The sequence below is a fragment of the Physeter macrocephalus genome, chromosome 5, assembly GCF_002837175.3.
Source record: "Physeter macrocephalus isolate SW-GA chromosome 5, ASM283717v5, whole genome shotgun sequence".
Taxonomy (NCBI): Eukaryota; Metazoa; Chordata; class Mammalia; order Artiodactyla; family Physeteridae; genus Physeter; species Physeter macrocephalus.
Genome location: NC_041218.1, coordinates 7,026,674 through 7,050,337, shown reverse-complemented (window position 1 = coordinate 7,050,337; position 23,664 = coordinate 7,026,674). Strand labels below are relative to the sequence as shown.

The 23,664-nt window shown below is 44.1% G+C and overlaps 2 protein-coding genes across 2 annotated transcripts; both read left to right on the top strand.

Moving 5' to 3' along the window:
• Positions 1 to 2,577: 2,577 nt before the first annotated feature.
• ZNF212 (zinc finger protein 212) lies at positions 2,578 to 22,465 on the top strand. The gene is made up of 5 exons (XM_028489619.2): positions 2,578 to 2,680; positions 15,322 to 15,711; positions 15,842 to 15,968; positions 17,223 to 17,312; positions 18,114 to 22,465. The coding sequence occupies exons 1-5, from the start codon at positions 2,657 to 2,659 to the stop codon at positions 18,980 to 18,982; spliced, it is 1,500 nt and encodes a 499-aa protein (XP_028345420.1). The 5' UTR covers positions 2,578 to 2,656; the 3' UTR covers positions 18,983 to 22,465.
• LOC102992258 (serine/arginine-rich splicing factor 3-like) lies at positions 6,350 to 6,985 on the top strand. The gene has a single exon (XM_055084754.1). The coding sequence runs from the start codon at positions 6,379 to 6,381 to the stop codon at positions 6,904 to 6,906; it is 528 nt and encodes a 175-aa protein (XP_054940729.1). The 5' UTR covers positions 6,350 to 6,378; the 3' UTR covers positions 6,907 to 6,985.
• Positions 22,466 to 23,664: the final 1,199 nt, after the last annotated feature.

Sequence of the window (23,664 nt, the reverse complement as noted above, 5' to 3'; positions counted from 1 at the left end):
ACAAGATAAATATTTTAAAGCATTATTAAACTTTATATTATTTGTGATTCAAAGAATACTTTTTCTCTGTCACTGAAAATGAGGGTTTGGGTAAGATGATGTCTAAGCTTGCTCTCCGCTCTGCATGTTACGTTCGTAGTGTACAGATGTGGAGATGACAGGATACAAGTACCAAGAGCATATTTCCTTCATTCCTCTAATACCACTGCCACCAATGGGAATAATTGTGAACTGCATTTAAGTTTATTTGAAGGCATGTGTCAAGATCTGAGTGTCATTGGGAAAGGACAAATGGGTGGCATCTAAGAGATGCAACAAGGTGACATTTATCTTTGTGAATTCATTGCAGTTCAAGGCTTGGACCTTGCCAAAGCAAAAACAAACCAAAATGAGAAATTGCTTGTTACTGAGTGCTTGCTGTGTATTAGGCATTCAGCTGCACAAGCACCTTACTTACATCCGTTATCTTGCAAAGAGTAATAGGGATCGGGAGTGCTTCTCGAGCTCCTAACCTGTGACAGGCACTGTTCTAAGCACTTGATTTGAACTAACTCATGTAATCTGCACAATAACTCTATGATATACGTGCTACTATTATCCCTCACTAATAATGAGGTCATGGAGGTGCTGATAAGTTCATGACTTGCCCAAGGTCCACATCTAGTAAGTGGCAGCTCTGGGCTAGGGACCCAGATGGTCTCATGCCTCAGCCCACTTTCTAAATCACTGCACCATCTCTGCAAGCCCGTGAGACTGCAAACCAGCACCTGGTGCTACCTCCCTTGCACATTGGGAATTTGATCTAAATATTTTTCCATAGTTCCAGGCAGGGATGCTAAATCGTGCTGACTCTCAGAGACTGATGGCTAAACCAGAGTATCAGTTTAATAATTTCCAGGGGTGGTCTGGACATTTGCATCAGTCTGACCTGCATGTTGTCTCCCAGAAGCTACACGGGAACCTGCATCATCAGAAGTTTGCCTGGTGGACATAGAAACAGAATAGAGAGCGTGAGTTCTATAACTGAACCGTTTAATGACCTCAGTATCCTTTGTCCTGATATGTCTGCCTCCACAATCATGATACTTTTTTTATTCTGTATCTGACAGTAAGTTTTTGTTGCCCTGAGACATATCTCTAAGGCTGACTAATTTGGCCTGAGACATATCTCCAAGGCTGACTAATTTTCTCAGCCCGTCCCGTTTTTGTTTTTTTGTTTTGTTTTGTTTTGTTTTTTTTGCGGTACGCTGGCCTCTCACTGCTGTGGCCTCTCCCGTTGCGGAGCACAGGCTCCGGACGCGCAGGCTCAGCGGCCATGGCTCACGGGCCCAGCCGCTCCGCGGCATGTGGGATCTTCCCGGACCGGGGCACGAACCGGTGTCCCCTGCATCGGCAGGAGGACTCTCAACCACTGCGCCACCAGGGAAGCCCCATTTTTTCTTTAGGTGTATTAATGATTCAATCAATCCCCTGTCAGTCTGGTTGCCCTGGACATCATGCTTTCTCCTGGAGCTGACTTTTCCTATCCTTACCTTCTGATTCACCATTCAATCATCCAAAAATATTCATGAGCATTTCTGTGTGCAAGAAATGGAGGATAACGGTGGAGATATTTTAGTGAAACATAATTACTATGCAAACTAATGAAAAAATGAGGTTATTTCAGATAGTGATAAATGCTATGAAAAATTTCGAGCAGGACAGCAGGATTGAGTGTTGGGATGGAGGAGGGTGTTGGGCTGTAGACAGGGTGGACAGGGAATGTCTCTCGGAGGAGGTAAAGTCTGAACTGAGCCCTGCACACTAAGGAGAAGCCAGTCACGTGAACATACTTTCCTGTTGATCTTAAGAGTTTAGCTCTCAGGGGAATTGCTTCATGCCTGTCATTCGAAGTGGAAATTCATCGCCTGTCTCTATAGAGACAATGTGGCACAAATTACGTAATTACGGTTGTATGAGTGTTGTGTGTTGCATACTCAAATGGTAAGACAACCATGCTTTTCAATCCAAAACGCAGAATGCATGGTTTAACGTGTAGCGTGTGAGCTGGGTATGAAATCAGGGCTATCTTGGATTTTCCAAGGCATAATTACCATCATTGATAAGCTTCAGGGGGTTGGCCTGGACACCTAACCCACTGCTGGTATGAGAAGTGTATTTCTAGTTTCTAAAAAGCGAAATAACAGGTGTACTTTTGGAATAAAACTGCTTGCCATTTGGGACCGTATCTCTTTTCCCCAACCAGATTACACGTTCCTCCCTCAGAGCAACGTCTGAGTTTTATACTTTTTTGAATCCCTCAAAGCACCTACCAGAGTGCTGCGCACGTAGAAGACACGAAAAGGTCCATGCGTTTGCCTTAAATTCCGAACATGCACTTGACTGGGAAACCCCGAGTCCTTTTGTCCCTCTCGGGCTCGGAGTGCCCAGGTGCTGTTCACCCTCCTGCCGCATGGGGGCGCAAAGGGAATGCCGAGCGGTGAAGAGGAGCGGCTAGCGCCGGTATTGGCCCGGGAGGGCCGAACTCCCATAATGCACCTTGTATCAACACGGCGCTGGGGGCAGCTTCGAGGAGGGGCCGGGGGCGCCCAGCGGACCGGCACGCACCTCGAGGCGTATCAGGCGGGGCCCGGGTGTTAGGGGGCGACTGGCAGCCATGGCGGAGTCGGCGCCTGCTCGGGTAAGAGTCCTCTTGGCGCGGACCCGAGGGCGCGTTCGGGACGGCGGAGCCCCGGCCGGGGCGGGGCTTCGAGGTGCGGGGCTGGGCGGCCGTGGTCCGCAGCTGGCGTGGGTCAACGCTGACCTCCCCGCGCAACCCCAGAGCTCTGCCCTCCCCCTGTCGGTTTCCTCCGCGTCGGACCACAGCCCCAGTGCCACGCGCCTTCGCCGAGAAACTTCTCGGAGGTTTGTTTCATGTTCTTGGATTTGCTACCGTCCCTACACGTTTTCTTCGCGCCCTAAGAGAGCTCGTTTGTTTCCAGGCTGGCGAGGGGGCGCGGATTGGAAACCCTGGGTCCCCGTCACTGCCAGTGAACTTGCCCGGTGCTTCGGGGACCCCAGGACTCTGCCTCTCCGCGACCATTTCGTTCTCGGGCTGATGGGTTTCCCTCGTTCCTTCTGCCGTGCTCTCCTGCTACAGACTCTGCCCTGGGCTGCAGCCGCAGGTTGAAGTCAGGCTGGGCTTCCTCTCTTTGGGACAGGTGTTATCTCACGGTGTAGTTGTTGGCTTTTGTCTGTGAAGCTGTCGATCCTTTCCCTCTCCCCCTTCCCCAGATGTCCCCATTCAGGGAATGGCAAGACGCGGAGCTTGGGCACGGTGTCGGGAAACTAGGTGTCAGCCGTAACTCAGCTGTCAGCTATCCACTTTAGTGATTTTAGGCAACTTTGTTCACTTGAAGCCTCCCTTTTCCTTAGCTGTAAGTTGAGAGTGTTGGACTAGTTACTAGACGATCTCAAAGGTTTCTGGCAGCTCTGACAATCTCATATTATTACAAAGTGGTGGTTATTTTGATGATACAAGATGATTTGTTATAGGAAGGGTAGATGGAGTTTAATTGGTTTTTAGTGCAGCATTTCTCCGTCTAGAAACATTTTCAAAATCATGTGAGACCTTTGTGAGAATAGAGGGCTAAGGAGATCCTGTAGTGAAAACTTGATCATGAGCTGGGTTCACTGTATTTGGTTCTTGTAGGAAGTGGACGACGGGTGTGGGAGAGCATCTGTGGGTGCCAGGCGCGAGGGGACTAAGAGAACTAAGAGAACTAAGAGGGGAAGGATTGGAAGACTTAAAGAACACAGTGTTTGCTTTCAACAAATTATGGAAACAAGACACAAATGTTCATGATATCATGATATTTACCTCGTTTGATTCCTTCAAGTTAAGGTGATCCAGTCAAAGACTTGCCTTTTCCCCAGGATCAAATTGTAGTACTAAAGTCGGGCAGGAGGACAAGTTACTAATTTCCAGAGTACTTCTTGACTGGTCGGTGCGGTTATCTACATGTCTTCAACAGGCCTTGTTAAAAAGAAGTCTTAAAGATCCTCCAAAATCCCCAACTATGCTTTAAGTAATTTATGGATCTGTCATTGCAGATCGTTTTTTTGTTTTTTGGTTTTTGTTTTTTTGCGGTACGCGGGCCTCTCACTGTTGTGGCCTCTTCCGTTGCGGAGCACAGGCTCCGGACACTCAGGCTCAGTGGCCATGGCCCACGGGCCTAGCCGCTCTGCAGCATGTGGGATCTTCCCGGACTGGGGCACGAACCCGTGTCCCCTGCATCAGCAGATGGACCCTCAACCACTGCGCCACCAGGGAAGCCCGCAGAACGTATTTAAATTGTCCTCGAGCATATTTCTTTTCTCATCTTCAGATGAAGATTCTGTACCTCTTATTTGACAGTATGGTCAAGTGGGTGCCCTGATGAAAACAACTAAAAATGCTGAGGCGGAAAAACAAATATATTTGAAATGTAGCTAGTAAAGAATACGTGGAGGGGCTTCCCTGGTGGCGCAGTGGTTAAGAATCCGCCTGCCAATCCAGGGGACATGGGTTCAATACCTGGTCTGGGAAGATCCCACATGCCGCGGAGCAACTAAGCCCATGCGCCACAACTACTGAGCCTGCGCTCTAGAGCCCGCGTGCCACAGCTACTGAGCCCGAGTGATGCAACTACTGAGGCCCGTGTGCCTGGAGCCTGTGCTCTGCAACAGGAGAAGCCACTGCAATGAGAAGCCCATGCACTGCAATGCAGAGTAGCCCCCACTCACCGCAACTAGAGAAAGCCCACATGCAGCAACGAAGACCCAACACAGCCAAAAATAAATAAATTAAATAAATTAAAAAAAAAAAAAGAATACGTGGAGCCCAAAGACTAAGTGAAAGATGGAGCGCTTAAGAGGTAAGCAGAGTTCTGAAGCCAACTTTGAGGGCATTTGAACATTCATCTGTAGTGTTTATGACCTCAAGGGGCCTGGAAAATAGAAGACACAACTCAGAGCCTACGGTGGGGAGTCTAAGACGCCTCCTACTCCAGTCTCATAAAACTGAGACTTCAAAGGGCAACATTCAGCGTGAACTGGAAGTAAGCTCTTACCGCCAAGGAGTGATTGCAGAGAAAATCATGTCAAACCTTGGTGCTGGGAGATGGGTGCAAGGTGCCCCTTGAGAATTCATGTTGACTCTCAAGTGGGTTTATCGCCTGAATTCACACGACCTTGGTGTCTGGGAAACCTTAAGCCAAGAATTTAGTTTAAAGTAGAGCCTCCAGCCGTCTATAAGAAATAAACACAGATCTTCTCCAGAGGAGTCTACACTTAGCTCAGACTTCAGATAATTCTCAGATAAAATTCCAAGAAAAATGAATTCACAAAAAAAAGTTATCCAAAAAGCGATGAAAAACTATGAGAAAAAGCCAGTAAAATTAATGGGCAACAAAATTAGACCTTTAGAGATTTCAGATATTGCAATTCCAGAAGAAAAACATATTGGAATTCCAGTAGGAAACACACACACACACACGCACGCACGCACGCACGCACGCACACACACAATCTGTACTGGAGGACATATTTGATGAATAGCTAATGGCTGAGGATATTGTCCATCCACAGATGACTTAGAAGTCCCGTAAATCCCAATCAGGATAAACATAAAGAAATCTCTACCTAGACACATAATAGTGAAAGTACAGAAAACAAGGCAGAGAGAATTCTTAAAAGCAGCCAAACAAAAAATATTAACTTCAAATGAACCATTGTAAGGCTGATGAGGTTCAGCTTCTCAGCAACAGTGGAAGCCAGCCAACAGTAGAATGGTTTCATCAAAGGGCTAAAAGAAAATAACTATGTAATCCCATATTTTAAAACTGTGCAAAAGTATCTTTCAAAAAAAAAACAGTAAAATAAAATATTTTCAGACAAATTAAAACGGACAATTTGTTACCAATATACTCTCATTAAAGGAAGTTCTAAAGGATATACTTCAGGTACAAGGAAAATTATCTTAAGTGGAAAGTGAAAGTGTAAGAAAGTATGATGATCCATTAAAATGGGTAAATCTAAACAACTATTGACTGAATAAAACAGTAATTATCCTTGTGGGTTAAAAACAAAGGCAGAGTTAAAATACATGGCAGCATTGATGTAAATGTTAGGAAGAGATTATCAGAATTCAGATTTTTAAAGGTCTTTGTAAGTAATTTCTAGGATGGTTGCTAAAAGACTAGAAATCGGCTGTATAACTTACAATTTAAAAGGTGGGGGGCATTTCATGGACGACGGGAGTGGGAGAGCATCTGTGGGTGCCAGGCGCGAGGGGACCGGGAAGACCCAGCTGAGGGTGTGTGGATTTGAGCATATGTGTTTCTAACCTGAGATCTCGAAATGCATCGTGATTCCTGTCCATTGGACTGTAAAGTTTATGTAGGTAATCTTGGAAACAATGGTAACAAGACTGAATTGGAACGAGCTTTTGGCTATTATGGACCACTCCAAAGTATGTGGGTTGCTAGAAACCCTCCTGGCTTCGCTTTTGTTGAATTTGAAGATCCCCGAGATGCAGCCAATGCTGTCCGAGAGCTAGATGGGAGAACACTATGTGGCTGCCGAGTAAGAGTGGAACTGTCGAATGGTGAAAAGAGAAGTCGAAATCATGGCCCACCTCCTTCTTGGGGTCGTCGCCCTCGAGATAATTATCAGAGGAGGAGTCCTCCACCTCGCCGCAGATCTCCAAGACGGAGAAGCTTCTCCTGCAGCCGGAGCAGGTCCCTTTCTAGAGATAGGAGAAGAGAGAGATCACTGTCCTGGGAGAGAAATCACAAGCCGTCCCAATCTTTCTTTAGGTCTCGTAGCCGATCTAGGTCAAATGAAATAGAAGACCAGTTTGCAAGAGGAGTGATGTACAGGAAATAACTTCATTTGACAGGAGTATGTACAGAAAATTCAAGTTTTGTTTGAGACTTCATAAGCTTGGTGCATTTTTGAAATGTTTTAGCTGTTCACATTTGTTTGTCTCCTGGAACAGTGACACATAAAGGTGTAATTCTCTATGGTTTGAAATGGATCATATGAGGCATGTAATATCAAGAATTGTTACTTTACAATGTTCCCTTATGCAAAATTGAATTTGCTATTGGCAAAAATTGAAAAGACTCTGTAGCTGAGTTACGGTATGCAGCTGTAGTTAAGCGGTCTTTAAAAGCTGCTGTGAACACAAAGCCGGCAGGTAAAAATTAAAGCTGCACCCTTAAACTAGATTAGAGGTTTAAAAATTCCACTAGTTTTCACACTGGACAAGAGGTTGTCCAGTGGGTTTAGAATCTAAGAAGTTTCAAGAAAGTTAGTTTACCTTTGCTTTAGGTCATAAGTTCCTTCTGTGTTTGCTGTATATGGATACATAGCTCTTTGTAATATGATTTGGAAATTTGAGACTATTCAAGATACGCATGTCCTGTCAGTTTAAGGGTACATTGCAGAGCTGAACTTTGAGTTACTGTGCAAGATTTTTTTTTCATGCTGTCATTTGTAATATGTTTTGTGAGAATCCTTGGGATTAAAGTTTTGGTTACAAAATAAATAAATAAATAAAAGGGGGATAATAGAATAAGAAAAAATCATCTAAAAGAAGGCAAGAAAGAAGATGGGATAAACAGCACAAAAAAGGTAAAAATAAATAAAAATAGATCAACAATTACAATAAATGTAAATGGACTAAATGTTGTAGTTAAAAGGCAAAGATTGATAGGATTGGTTAAAGTTCAGCAAATGGCTTATAAGAGATACAACTGAAAGATAAAGCTATAGAAATGGTTGAATATAACAGGATATGAAAACATGTATCAGGCTAATACTAATCAAAAGAAAAATGGCTTAACTGTATTAATATTGCTAGAGATAGAGGGCTACTACTACTTTTATAATGGTAAAAGACTCAATTTACCAGGCTGATAGGACGTTTCTAATCTTACGTGCACCTAATTATATTGTCTCAAAATATATAAAACAAAAATTGATAGAACTACAAGGAAAATTCATTATCATAGTAGAAATTTTAACACAACCTTAGTATTTTATCAAGCAGAGAAAAACTAGTAAGGGTGTAGTGCATTCAATAGAACTTTCTGAGATGATGGAAATATTCTCTCTGTCCTGTTCAGTGTGGTAGCTACAAAGTACATGTGGCTATTTGAGTACTTGCAACGTGGCTCAATAGCTGAGGAACTGAATTTTTAATTTAATTTCAATTAATTTAAATTTAAGCATCCACATGTTTCTAGTGGCTGTTATATTGGACAGCACAGATATAGAGGATAATACTAATTTTTTTATCCACATATCAATATATAATTTCAATGTTCAGAGAGATTAATGAAAAGAGAGAGAAGGCAAAAATACCCCATTAGAAATGAAAGTGTGTTCTGGTGGCTGATGCTGATTGTAGACTGGGACCTTAGGTAGGGTTGTTGAACAGAACATCACCATCACCACCAACAGCATCCCTCTCCATGTGGCTTGGGATTCTTCAGCTGATTCCAGCACCTACATGCCTATGATTTGCTCTGCTTGACATGGAGTGGTGCAGACACAAACTGTCCCTGACAAACCCTCCTTTAATTGCAGATTTGTGAACAAAATAGATGTTGTTGTCTTAAGCCACAAATTTTGGAATTATTTATGATATAGCAATTGATGATTGGAACAGATACCTATGGAATATATTTAAATACCAAAAGGTTTTAAAAAATACCTTACAAAAGGAGTATATACTGTGTGTGTGAATTGAAACATTTTATCCTAAAGTTGTCACTTCTCAAATTTATCTATGGATTTGATGCAGTGCCAAACAAAATCTCTAAAGATATTTTTATGAAACCTTTCGAGCTTGTAAACTATCAACAGGCCAAAATTAGTCAAGATACTCCTGTAAAATAAGGAGGTGGGACAGGTATCAATAATTATCAAAAAGCTGTGGTCATTAAGATGGTAATTTTGGTAAAGCAGTAGAAAAATTGACCCATAGAACAGAACAGAGATGCCAGAAACAGACTGACTGTATGTATGAAAACTTGTTTTATGACAGAGATAGCATTAAAAATTAGTGGGTAAATGATGGATTTTTCATTATATAGTATTAGATCTATTGACTTTCCATATGAAAATCGAGGCTTGCACTGTACACAAATACTGTCTCAATTCTAGTTGAGAAAAATACTTAAATGTGAAAGTCAAAACTATCAAGTGTTTAGAAGACAGTATTGTGGGATATAGATTTTTTTTTACACCTGACACAAAAGTTCAAACCATAAAAGAATTAATACTGATAAATCTCAACTACATTAAAACTAAGGACTTTTAATCAAATGATAATAAAGAGAATTTTAAAATGAGGCACAAATAAGGGAAGTTATTTGTAACACATATGACTGATAAAGATTAGTATACAGAATTTACAGAGAAATTGTATGAGACAACCTCATAGATCCTATGAGAAGTCAGATAACCCAAAAGATAAATGGATTAAAGATTTCAGTCAGAGGAAGTTCGAATGGCCAATAAACATAAAAAGATGCTTACCCCTTGTTAAAAATCAAGGAAAATGCAGGTTAAAACCATGATGAGGTATCATTTCAGATCTCCTAGAGGGACACAAATTTTAGTTTGACAGTAACAAATGTTGATGAAGCTGTCGAACAGCCAGAATACTTACAGACTTCTGACAGGAATGAAATTGGTATGACTGCTTTGGAAAACATTTGACATTATCTGCTTAAGTTCAGGATGTGTATATACCCTATGAGCCAACAATTCCCCTCCTAGGACTATACCCTTGGGAAACTTGCCCATGTCCACTAGAAGCCAGACACAATTCTATTTATCATAGCACTGCTTGTAATGACAGAGATGGGGAAACATCAATAGTGGAATAGAAAAATAAACTGGTATAGTCACATGATGGAATATTATACAGCATTGAAAATGAATTAATTAAAACCACCTGCAACAACAGGCTATTCCCAGGAGTTGTAGAAGAGTGACTTGTTCATATAAAATCCTAAAACATGCAAAATTTAAAGAATATATATTTTTTGGAAACGAACATGGAAAAGGGCAGTTAATAGTAAAAACCAAATTTAGAATAGTAGTTACTTCAGAGAGTTGCACAAAGGACTGTAAAGGTGATATATATAAAACACACACATACACACACGCACGGGCATACCTCATTGTATTGTGCTTTGCTTTATTGCACTTGGTAGATACTGTGTTTCTTACAAACTGAAGGTTTGTGGCAACTCTGTGTTGAGCAAGTCTGTCATCCGCCATTTTTCCAACATATTTGCTCACTTTGTGTCTCTGTGTCACATTTTGGTAATTCTCAAAATATTTTGAACTTTTTCATTGTTATTATAATTGTTATGGTGATCTGTGAACTTTGAGGTTAATATTACAGAAAGAAGGCTCAGATGATGGTCAGCATTTTTTAGCTGAAAAAATTTAATTTTTTAATTAAGGTATATACTTTTTTTAGACATAATGCCATTGCATTAGACTACAGAATAGTGTAAACATAACTTTTTCTATGTACTAGAAAACCAAAAAATTCATGTGACTTGCTTTATTGTGATACTTGCTTTAAGAACCCACAGTATTCTCCAAGGTATGCTGTGTGCATGTGTATATGTGTGTATATACATATATATTTAATTTTAATTAATTAACTTTTTAAACTGAGTGGTGGTTACATGGAGATTTGTTGCCACTACTTTATATATTTTATGTATTATGTAAATATTCTTTTTTTAACTATTCAATATTAAAAAGTCATGGTATCTCAGAGTTAGAAGTGACCTTAAATATCATCTAGTCCAGCTTAAGCAAGTATCACTTTAGAGCGTTATTTAATTGTTTAGTGTTTTACTCAAGCAGATTGTAGGTGTCTTAACAACAGGGGCTGTGTCTTGTACTTAATGGGTTTCAGACCATGGCTGCAGGCCCAATGTATGATACATGATCTGACACTGTGATACAGTATGCAAGCAGGACTGTCCCGGAAAATCTAGAAATACAGTCAGTGTAAGTATACTTTTAAAAAATTTCTCACTACCTTCAGGAATGTTCTTATATATGGAATTTAAGAAAAAAAATTATGGAGGAATACGTGTTTATTGAAAAAGTCAAACAAGCAATAGTTTATAATCAAAGATTAAAATTCCTCTCTCTCATGTCCTGAGGCTGACTTGTGTTAGTATAGTTTGGTGAATATCTTCCCAAACCTTTCTGTGTGTGGAAACATATACACATATCTTTTCTCTTCTTTAGGAAAATGAAGTCAGAATAAATATATTTCCCTAAAAGTTGACAGCCTATCAATGTATGATGAACAGTCTTCCAAACCATACATATAGATCTAACTCATTCTTTTTAACAGTCGTATAACATCATCTTTGGTTGTGCCATAATTTATTTAACCATTCTCTTATTAATAGACATCTAGAGGGAGTTCCCTCATGGTCCAGTGGTTAGGACTCAGTGCTTTCACTGCCGTGGCCCGGGTTTAATCCCTGGTTGGGGAACTAAGATACCGCAAGCCACGTGGTGTGGCCAAAAAAAAAATTACACATCTAGATTATTTCCAGGTTTTGGCTATTCCAGAGAATGTTGCCAGTAATCATCTTTGTATGTATGTCACTAAACAATAATGCCATTTATTTTTGAAGATTCCCATGGTGGTATTACTAGGTGAAAGGGTTTTTAATGACTTTCTGGATGTTTTCTTTCCTCAAAGTTTGTAGTATTTTTCATTCCTTCCAGGAGTGTTATGAAAGTGCCAGTTTTACCACATCATAGTCAGCTCTGAATGTTGTTCCTGTCCCTTTCTTTCATATTTCTCAACCTCGTGGGTGAAAAGTGGTTTCACTTGGTTGTATCTGCATTCCTGACTGCTAATGTGGCTGTCTTTTCATTGGCTTATTGACCACCCGCATTTCCACTTTCGCAAATTATTTATAGTTGCAGTTTTATCCTTGGGTTGTTTATCTTTTCTTTGCGCTTCATATCCTGTTTACAAATGTTCTCTCCCTGTTTGTTTTTAGACTTTGTTTACGGTATCTTTTTTTTTTTTTTTTTTTTTTGCGGTACGCGGGCCTCTCACTGTTGTGGCCTCTCCCGTTGCGGGGCGCGGGCTCCGGACGCGCAGGCCCAGCGGCCATGGCTCACGGGCCCAGCCGCTCCGCGGCATGTGGGATCTTCCCGGACCGGGGCACGAACCCACGTCCCCTGCATCGGCAGGCAGACTCTCAACCACTGCGCCACCAGGGAAACCCTATGGTATCTTTTATGATAGCTAATATTTTCTCCTTCCTTAACACTCTGAGTGCTGTTTACTGAGATATAATTTACATACAGTAAAATTTACTCCTTCGGCATAACTGTAGTTAAGTGAGTTTTGAAAAATATGTAGCCATCATATTACCAAGTTATAGAATATTGTCATCATCCCAGAAATTACTCCTAAGTAATTAATTTCCCCCAATGCCGGCCTCTGGCAACCACTGATCTCTGTTTTGTGTCTATAGTTTTGCCTTTTCCTCAGTGTCACGTAAATGGAATACAGTATGTAGCATTTTGTGTCTGGCTTCTTTCACGTAGCCTAGTGATTTTGATATTTACCCATGTTGTTACAAGTCTCAATAATTTGTTCCTTTTTATTGCTGAGGAGTATTCTGATATATGATATGTCTTTCCTAGGGCTGCTGTAAAAAAATCCCACCAACTAGGTGGCTTAACCAAAAAATTTATTGTCTCACAGTTCTGGAGGCTAGAAGTCTGAAATCAGGGTGTCCGCTGGGTTGGTTCCTTATGAGGACCGTGAGGGAGAGTCTGTTCCATGCCTCCCCCCTAGCTTCTGGTGGTGCCAGGTGTTTCCTTGACTTGTTGCCGCATAACTCCAACCTCTGCCTCCCATTTTCACGTGGTTGTCTTCTCCCTGGGTGTGCCTTCACATTGTCTCTTCTCTCTCTGTGTGTTTGTCTCTGTCCGTATTTCTCCTTCTTTATTAGGACACCAGTCACATTGGATTAGAGCCCACCGTCATGACCTCATTTTAACTTGATTACTTGGTAAAGACTATCTCCAAGTAAAATCACATTGTGAGGTACTAGGGGTTAGGACGTCCACATACCTTTTGGGGGAGACACAATTCAACCCAAAACATATGAATGGACACAGTTTGTCTGTTTATCCATTCACCAGTTGATGGACATTCAAATTGTTTCTGTCATGGTAGATAATTTAAAACAAAAGAAAAGAGGAACCTTGGCTTGCCTGCTCTTTTTAGCCTTTGACTATGTGGAAGAGGAGGGATGTTATTTCTCTGCTCAGATCCCAACCCACCTTCCTGTTTGGAAAAAGTGCTAGAAAGCAACACAGTGCTGGCCACAGAAAGGAAAGAGGAAATTCCAAAAAACTAGAGACTTAGAGACTTAAAAGCAGAACATGTGATGAAATGAATTAACCCAGTAATCTAATTTTTTTTGTTTCATTTGTATTTTTGTTTTATATTAAACTTTTCTTTAAATCTTTTTTAAGGGGGATATTTAAGCTTTTGACTTGTTTGCTCAATAATGAACTGAGCTGGTTAACTGGAGTAGGTCATGGCCAAACTTAAGTGTTCAGTTCTGTGCCGGTTGGTTTCATCTTGTCCCCTCCTTCTCCAGACCATAAGCTCCGGCCCTAGCAGTTCTTTCAAAGATATTTCCTTTCAGTGCCTTGTTCTCAGTGTCCTCATTATGGTTAGAGAAGCAGCCTTGAATCAAGTGTATGCTGTTACACTTGAGAATATGAAGTTTCAGGGGTTTAGGACTGAAATGAACATGCAGTGGCACAGTGAGGGCAAGAGGGCAGTTCAGGAAGACTTCCCAAGCGTTGGTTTTAGTAATTTTTTTTGCGGTACGCGGGCCTCTCACTGTTGTGGCCTCTCCCGTTGCGGAGCACAGGCTCTGGACGCGCAGGCTCAGCGGCTCCACGGCATGTGGGATCTTCCCGGGCCAGGGCACGAACCTGTGTCCCCTGCATCGGCAGGCGGACTCTCAACCACTGCACCACCAGGGAAGCCTGGTTTTAGTAATTTTGAGGTTCAGCCACAGTGATTTTTCTACTGTCAGGGACAGACCATAAAAATGTGAAGTCTAAGGACAATGTCCGAGGACTTAGTCAAGTCATTTAAGTACATGTTTATGAAGGATTTAGTAGGTGTTTTCACTGTACTAGTTGCTAGGGTGCAAAGATGAATGAGGTGAGTCTTGTAGGTCCTGCTAAGGAATTTTGTCTTGATTGTGGGGAGCCACTGAAAGGTTTTTAGCAGGGCTGACATGATCAACTATGAAGTCAAGCAGGAATGTGAAGTTGAGTGTGGATGTAAGTTACATCATTACATCATTTATCATAGCAAAGTATTAGAAATAGTCCAAAATATCAAGTAGAAAGAAATGGGCTTAAAAAATGAATACTGATGCAGGAAAGTCTTACGGAATATGCTGACAGTGAAACACAGGTAACAAAACATGTACAATATGATTGCAGTTTTGTTGAAAAAGAAATAAGTTAAAAGATGAAAAAAACTTATAGGAAATACACCAAAATTCCAACAGCTTATTTCTGGATGGTGGTATTTTACATACATTTTTCTTTCTTTCTTCTTTTCAGTTTTTTCTTGTTACAGTATAGATGTATAGTTTGCAGTATCAGAATGTAAAAGCACCTGCTTTTTATTTTTATTTATTTTTATTTATGTTTTTCATGCTTTTATTAGTTTACTAAGTGGTATATGCCTTTTTAAAAATAAATTTATGTATTTATTTATTTTTGGCTGTGTTGGGTCTTCGTTGCTGTGCACGGGCTTTCTCTAGTTGCAGCGATCGGGGCTACTCTTTGTTGCGGTGCGCGGGCTTCTTATTGTCGTGGCTTCTCTTGTTGTGGAGCAGGGCTCTAGGTGCGCAGGCTTCAGTAGTTGTGGCACATGGGTCAGTAGTTGTAGCTTGCGGGCTCTAGAGCGCAGGCTCAGTAGTTGTGGCACATGGGCTTAGTTGCTCCGCGGCATGTGGGATCTTCCCGGATCAGGGCTCGAACCCGTGTCCCTTGCATTGGCAGGCGGATTCTTAACTACTGTGCCACCAGGGAAGCCCCGCACCTGCTTTTTAAATTAAAAGAAAAGAAGAGAAGTAGAAACTAGGTGCTGTAAGTGCTCCTGGACCCACTGGACCCATTGTGTTTTTTCACCCGTTGTTTGGAAGTGACACTGACTGCCTGACCCCGTATCTGGTTCTTCAGCACAGGAGGAAGCGCCGCTCCACCCCTTTGACTTCTTCCACGCTGCCCCCACAAGCACCAGAGAAAAGCTCCTATTTGCAGACCACAGATATCTCACTCTGGACAGTGGTGGCTGCTATTCAAGCTGTGGAGAAGAAGATGGAGTCCCAGGCCGCCCGGCTGCAGAGCCTGGAGGGCCGGACGGGGACAGCCGAGAAGAAGCTGGCCGACTGCGAGAAGACGGCCGTGGAGTTGGGGAACCAGCTGGAGGGCAAGTGGGCGGTGCTGGGGACCCTGCTGCAGGAGTACGGGCTGCTGCAGAGGCGGCTGGAGAACGTGGAGAACCTGCTGAGGAACAGGAACTTCTGGATCCTGCGGCTGCCCCCGGGCAGCAAGGGCGAGGCCCCCAAGGTTAGCCTTGAGGGTTAAGAGTCAGACCAGAGGGGGTGGGCCCAGCCCTTTGTAAGTGAAGATTCCCAGTGGCTGGCTTTCCTTTGTGGCTCTGATGGGAGACACTCACCGTGTGACATTGTGATTTCAGGTGCCCAGGTCACTTGAAAGTGATGGAGTCTGTGTTTCAGAGCGGGAGCGGGAGAGCCTGGAGGGCTGGCAGAAGGAGCTCTACGCGAATGTGATGAAAAGCAACTATGAGGCTCTGGTCTCCCTCAGTAAGTAGCGGCTTTCTCCCTAGAATTTGCTCTCAGGCGTCCTACAGTTCTTGGCCAAGTAGCTTGTGACCCAGGCTGCACCTGTGATTCTAGTGGGCTGTGGGTCCTCTCTTGGCCTCAGGCAGGTTGAGAAATGGGAGTCTCCAGGCCCTCAGTGTAGGAAGACTTTTGGAAAGGTCTTGGTGTTGTGCATTTTATATTTCTTCTCTGTGCTCATGTAGTCAGTTCTTTTTTTTAAAAAAAATAATTAATTAGTTAATTATTTTGGTTGCACCGGGTCTTAGTTGCAGCAGGCGGGCTCCTTAGTTGTGGCATGTGAACTCTTAGTTGCGGCATGCATGTGGGATCTAGTTCCCTGACCGGGGATCAAACCCAGGCCCCCTGCCCTGGGAGCTTGGCGTCTTAACCCCTGTGCCACCGGGGAAGTCCCAGTCAGTTCTTGATAATATTTACTAATAGATAAGATGTCATTGTGTGCCTTAGTGTATAACATGGCTAGGGTTCCTCATGCTGCTTTTAATACTTAGGACTGCTTGGCAAGAAACCCTTTGTTGCCTGGGATGGGCAGACAGCACGGGCTCAGCAAACATTGTTTCTTGGCGTTTACCTGGAATTACAGGTGGTCCTTGTGGTCCCAGTGTTGCTTTTGTGTTGATGAGAAGTGCTGATTGATAGACGTACATCTTTATATGTAAAATATAGGCTATTATATAATAAATGCATTTTGTTTGGTTGACAAAATCTTTTAGAGTCTAGGTCCGTGAAGGCTTGTCAAGAAGGCCAGCATGCCTGGAGCAAAGTTGGGGGGTGGGGAGGGAAGTAGCAAATGGGTCAGAGATGGGACTGTGTGACCTCGACTGGGTCACGTGTTCTGCTAGTGGCTGTCTCCTTGTCTGTCATAGTGGGGGATAGCGGTGCTTACCTTACCTTGCAGTGTTGTAGCCCAGATAAAGTTAGATACCCAGAGAGGAGCCCATGTCTGTGGGTGGCAATGGTGGTGTTGGAAGCAAAGCAGTGGGCTCTGAAACCTGACCACCAGCGCCTCAAGCGGCTGAGAAGGGGCATTGAAGGCAGCAGTTAGCTGAATGGATCACTCGAATTGGCCATAATTTTCTAATTGTCCCAAACTGGTAAGGGAGAGTGACTTTGAATCTTTTGAAGTTTTAATATCAGCTCCTTGACATTGGTCACCTTGTTCATCGGCAAATGACCAGTACTCTCTCCTGGGCTCACACTGTGCCGTTTCCAACCCAGAGGTGCTTGGCCAGCCAGAAGGAGAAGCGGAGTTGGGTACAGAGATGCTGGGTGACTTGGAGGAGGAAGACTCTCATGGTGTCCACCCAGGTGAGTGGCTCCAGAATACGCCACCCCATGCCCGCTCCCTGCAGCCTGTAGTGAGCTGCCCCACTGCTAAACTGCCAAACACTGATTGTTAGTAACCTCATCTGGCATTTATTTGTTCTAACGTCCTTTATGATTATCATCAGTCCACCTATTATATGTGTATCTTACCTCCTTAACTGCTGTGTGGAGTCCCTAAGGTTCACGGCTGTGTCATACTTCTGTATGCCCTGCAGACAGTGTAGAGTGTCTAATAGGCCTTAGTCAAAACCCAGTGGAGATTGAGAATAGGGTTGGTCAGATCTTCAGGAGTGAAGCTAACTGGGTAAGGGGCAGAAGAAACTGTTGTAAACCAGGTAATTTGGGGAGAATGTGCAGGAAGAACAGAGCTGGATACGTGAATTTTTAAGCTATAGGTTTAGTTGTTTGGTTTTTAAAAATTATTCACATTTTTTATTTTAACACTCTGTTAACACTTAAATTAGCTTAGGTGTTACCTGTGTATATTTTACCATTTTCCACAGAGTTGAATACAAATTTGTGGACAAGCTTGGAGAATTTATAACACTGTTCTGTAAGAATAACATATTCGGATTTCCGATCAGTATGTCTCTACCTGAGTATAGGTTACATTTTCAGGTCTTGCAGCCCAGTCTGTCTCATCCTCTTCCAAATTATCCTGATTCCCTTGATCCTGGGGTACTTTGATTTGAGCCCTTCTGAAATTCACACGTTTGTTCAGCTCTGAAAAAACCGAAGGTGCTAGAATGTGATCTTTTTTGTGGCTCTTCTTTCTCTTGGCAGTGGAAGGGGTTATGATCAAGCAGGAGATACAGTACACGCAGGACAGCTCTGCGGATCTTCCTGGAGAGTTCTCGGGCATTGCCGAAGAGCACGCTTTCCTGAGCCCGGAGCAGCCCGAGCTCTGGGATGGTCAGGGACGTTCTGTCCTCTTGGAATCAGGTCCCGGGGACACTAATCCAGAGGAGCCCATTGAGGGCAGTAGAGACCCTAGCGGTGGCAGAACTCTGGGCTGCCCCCCGAAGCAGAAGTCTAACAGGCAGCTGAAGCTGGGTCAGCAGTGTGGGCAGGGCCTGAAGCTGAAAAGGGACACTGCTGGCCCCTACGAATGTTCCGAGTGCGAGGCCATCTTCCGCTGTAAGCAGCAGCTGGCCGCACATCTGCGGACCCACTCAGGATGGGAGCCTTACACGGCCTCGGAGCCAGAGGAGAGCCTTCGGCCCCGGCCCCGGCCCCGGCTTAAGCCCCAGCCCCGGAAGGCGAAGCTGCACCAGTGTGATGTGTGCACGAGGGGCTTCAGCTGCAGGGTGAGCCTGCTGACCCACCAGCGCTGCCACCTGCAGGAGGGGCCCGGTGCCGGCCACCGGGTCCAGGAGCGGTTCTCACCCAACAGCCTGGTCGCCCTGCCCGGCCACATCCCTTGGAGGAAAAGCCGGAGCGCCCTCATCTGTGGTTACTGCGGCAAGAGCTTCAGCCACCCGTCCGACCTGGTGCGGCACCAGCGCATCCACACGGGCGAGCGGCCCTACAGCTGCCCTGAGTGTGAGAAGAGCTTTGTCCAGAAGCAGCACCTCCTGCAGCACCAGAAGATCCACCAGCGGGAGCGGGGCGGGCCAGCCCTGGAGCCCGGAAGGCCCAACGGCCTGCTTTAGGGGTGCCAGCCCCTCGCCCGACTGGGGGAGGCGGAGGGGGCTGGCACTGTCCCCCCGAAGAGACAGTGTAGCGTCAGGGACTGACTTCTTTCTGAGGGGAGTCACTTTGATTTGCTTTCCCTTGACCAGGCGCCAGGCCGAGCCCAAAGGCTGTCCTGAAAACCATGGAAGAGGAAGAGTCGGGGCCAGGCCTCTCCTGCTGTCTTTACCGAGCTGCCGAGTTTGCCATCTCTGTGGCACCGTCAAGTCTCTGCTTTTCCCATCCTAGCTGATAGTCGTGGGCTGGGGTTGGCTCTCTGAGCCCGCAGGGCTGGTGGCCTGTTCCAGGGCCCGTCCCGGCATTCAGGTCTTCCCGAGGGTTGAGTCGGGCCAAAGGAGTGAGCAGATATGTGGAAGCATAGCCCTCTAGTTGCTCTTCTTTTGTCATCTCCTCGTTAATAACAAGTAGAAGAAATAATTTAAATGAACTGCTTAACCGTGCTCCGAAGAACCTTTTTTTTTGGAATTAGATTTTAGTTGGTTAAAAAAAAAAAAGTCTGACAATTTTTAAATTTCCAGAGTTGTAGAAGTTGTTCCTAACATGGGGACTGGGCCTGCCCTCTGGGAGGGGATCATTTATGGGGCTCTTTTAGCCCACCCACATTTAGTTAGGCCCGAGATCAGGGCCGTAGTGCTGGGCTCCCTCTTGTGCGGGTCTTGGCACTCCGGGATAGGGCTACCTGACCGAGAGGAGGAGGGTAGTAGGGTTAGACCCCAGAGCCCCTGCAGGGAATGAAGGGTCCTGTAAAGGAGCTGAGATACGGTCCTGCTTCTCTGAGTTTGGGTTTCTCTCTGCTCTTCCATCCCATCCTTGCTGCGGTTCTGCAGCCTCCCAGCATAGAAGACTACTTTTTACTTAAGGTTGTTCAGCTTATACCAGTGGTTACTTGAGTTGGTTTTTATTATACCAGTTGTTTCTTGAGGTTGTTCAGATCACACACTTTCCACAGTAGTTCTGGGATTGACTATTCCTGAAATGATGGGAGAAAAGCACACAGATGCCCATCTCTCAGGAGTGTTGAATGCCTGCCCCACTGTTATTTGGGGAGATGAGAGTGGGCTCCTGGGTCTTATGTGAATGTCCCCTTTGATGTTTGCAGTTGCCTAGAATAAAACTTACTACTAGCAAAAAAAAACAAACAAAAAAAACCAAAAACAACCCACAAAACTCCTGTTTGATGTTTTTCTCCATTTGTCAAGAATACCCTCCTGGGGCCTAGATGGAGGGGGTGCCTGACCTGGAGCGGTGCCAGAGGCCTGATGGCGTAGCCTGACCTGCATCCTTCCTTAAACCTAGGGAGATGAGAAGAGGCGTGGATGGGAAGACTCACCAACACCTGTGGTAATCGAGGGCTGCAGGCAGTTTGGGCGTCTGAGCGTCGGGAGGTAGAGAGGGCAGGTGAGACACGGTGGGTGCACCCGGAGTCCTGGGAGCAGTTAGGGGTATTGGCTTAGCTACACATGTGGCCGTATGCGTCCATCTTAAACATGGGGCTGAGTGGCGAATGTGAGAAGCTGAATGAGATCTATAACACTACCGTTTCTGTACATTAAAAACACGTACACAAAACAAATCACTTGGTAAGAACACATAGAAGCGAAAAGTTACATACAGGCGTTATGGTTGCCCGTGGGACGAGTGAGTGGGATATGGGGTTGAGAAGAAACAAATTAAATAAATAGATAAAAATGAGCTTGGTCACTGTAAGGTAAGGGATTATCTTGGTGTAGAAACGGAATGTGGAGGGAAGCTGTCGCAGGGCAGCGTCTTGAGAGGTGCTCAGCTTCCTTGTATGGAGGAAAACGTCTGGAGCATCTCTCCTAAATCCCTTCTCCAATCTCCTGCCTGCGAGTTTTTGCGATAGAGATACCCCCTATCCCATCCTTGACTATTCTCACCTCCCAGCGAGCGCTTTAATGTGACCAGCCTTTGCCTCGCATCATGGGGAGAAAATGTACAAGATAGGGTCCTATTTCTCCAGCAAAGTTAGGTTCTTCTTGAGGCAGGGAAATGATTGTCTTAATCCATCAGACTAGTGTAATAATGGCTAATGTTTACTGAGCACTCATGTGCTAGCCACTGTTTTAAGTTCTTCACATAAAAATGAACTTAATCCTCACAAGACCCTATGTGGTGGGTATGATTATTACCCCATTTCATGCGTGAGATGCGGGAAGAGACCTGAAAGGTGATGGAGAAGCAGAGGTGGCTGTGAACCAGGCCATCGTGCTTCAGTGCTCACACACTCCACCACAGGCTCTGTTGCTTCTGGTTGACCACGATTAAGTACCTCGTGTCTGGGTTGGATTCTAAGTCCTTGTTACCCAAAGTGTGGTCTCTGCACCAGAAGCATTGGCACCCCCTGGGAGCTTGGTAGAAAGGCAGGCTCTGAGACTCACTCAGTCAGAATCTGCATTTTCACAGGATCTCCAGGTCATGCTCTGCACACACAATACACTGTTTTAAGTGATACAAAAAATCCTGCCTGCTTCAACTGTCCTTCATTGAAAGTCTGCTCTGCTGGGTGATGAGAAGGAAACAGACTGTGCAGCTGCCTGAAGGACAGGGCCGATCAAGTTAGATTAAATCAACATATAGTGAAGAGTGAAATGCCAAACATCAGAGACTAATCTGTCCAATCTCCTCCTTCCTATTCCACCAGGTAAGGGCCTAATCATCACCCACCTAGTTTTCACTCAGTAACCTAACTGGTCTCCTACCCTTAATCACGTCCTTTTTGCTACCAGGGTTATTGTCCTGGAACACAAATTGGACGTGGGCTTTCCTCAGAGCCTTGCAGTGCACTGACTGGCTACTGATAAAGAGCAAGCTTTTAAGTGTAGAGCTCAAGACTTGGACAACCTAACCTACTCTGGGTTTGTTCACTTTTCACACTAAATTCTCTATGCTGCTGCCACAGTGGGATTCCCGTCATCTAGTCAACAAGCCGTACTTTCCCACGACTGAATTCAGCTCAGGCTTTCCCTCTCTGGGGAATTCCCTTCTCTGTGACCCAAGTACTATTTATTTTTCACTACTCAGTTCGTAGGCCCCCTTTTGTGAACGCTTCCCTTGTTCATTTCTTTTATTCAACAAATATATGTTGAGCACCTATTATTTAGGTACTGTTTTAAATACTTGGGGTATGTCAGTGTACAGGACAACAGTCTTTGCCCTAGTTGAGTTTACATTCTCTCAAAATACATTTCCTTCAAAAAAATTTTTTTTAATTGAAGTATAGTTAATGTACAACATGTAAGTTACAGGTGTACAGTATAGTGATTCACAATTTTTAAAGGTTATACTCCATTTATAGTTATAAAATACTGGCTATATTCCCTGTGCTGTACAGTATATCCTTGTAGCTTATTTTATGCATAATAGTTTGTACCTCTCAATCCCCTACCCCTATGCTGTCCCTGCCCCCTTCCCTGTCCCCATTGGTAAACACTAGATTGTTCTCTATATCTGTGAGTCTGTTTCTTTTTTGTTATATTCACTAGCTTGTTGTATTTTTTAGATTCCACATATAAGTGATATCATACAGTATTTGTCTTTCTCTGTCTGACTTATTTCACTTGCATACTCTCCACGTCCATCCATGTTGTTGCAAATGGCAAAATTCCATTCTTTTTTATGGCCAAGTAGTATTCCATTGTATATATGTACCACATCTTTATCCATTCATCTGTTGATGGACGCTTAGGTTGCTTCCGTATCTTGACAATTGTAAATAATGCTGCTGTGAACAGTGGGGTGGAAATCTGTTCCCTTCTTGTGTTGTACCTTTGCATAGCCTTAGATTTTGTTCACTCGTGAATATCTGAGTAGCCTCCATGTGCAGAGTCTACAGAGGGAGGGATAAAAAGGTTAAATCAGATTTTGTTCTTGGGCTCACAGGCTGTCAAGGGACTTTAATAGAAGATAGAAAGTGAAGCTAAAATTCTGTAAGAGAACAATTACATTCAAGTTGCAGGACATTGGGAAAGGCTTTATGAGAGATGACATTTGAGCTGGACCTTTAAGGATGAGATGAAGGACATTCTAAAAAGGAGAGACATGACCCAACTAGACCTTATGGGGCATGTACCAATAAACACCAATTCATTCGACTTGGCTGGAGGGTGGGGTGGGAGGAGGGGAGTAGTGGGGGACGTGGTTGGAAAGAGAGGTTGGGGTCAGACTAAGGAGTTTGGATTGTATTGAGTTAGTAATGGGGAGCTGAGAGTTTTGAGCAAAAGGGTGACCTGAATCTAGCTGCGATTTGGGACTATTAACCTAAGAAGAGGTACAGCATGCTTTTGTTGTTGCCGGGGTGGGGGATATGTTAGAAGGTTTTTGAGTGAGAACAGCAAGAGCCACCGAGGATCTGACTGGGTGCAGCTTCAGTGGGAAAAGAGTGACGGACAAGATCACCGAGGTAGAGTCAACAGGAGGCGATGCTCTTTGAAGGCAGGGACCAGGTCTTAATTGTATCCAGATTCCACAGCTCTGAGCATGGGGGCTTCCCACATAGATGGTCACCGCACGTTTACTGAATGAACAGGTATAACAGGAATTCAGAGGATAGGGAGCTCAGTGCTGTCTGAATTAGGGAGGGCTTCGTGGAGGAAGGGGGATTTGGTTATACTTCTGGTCTCCA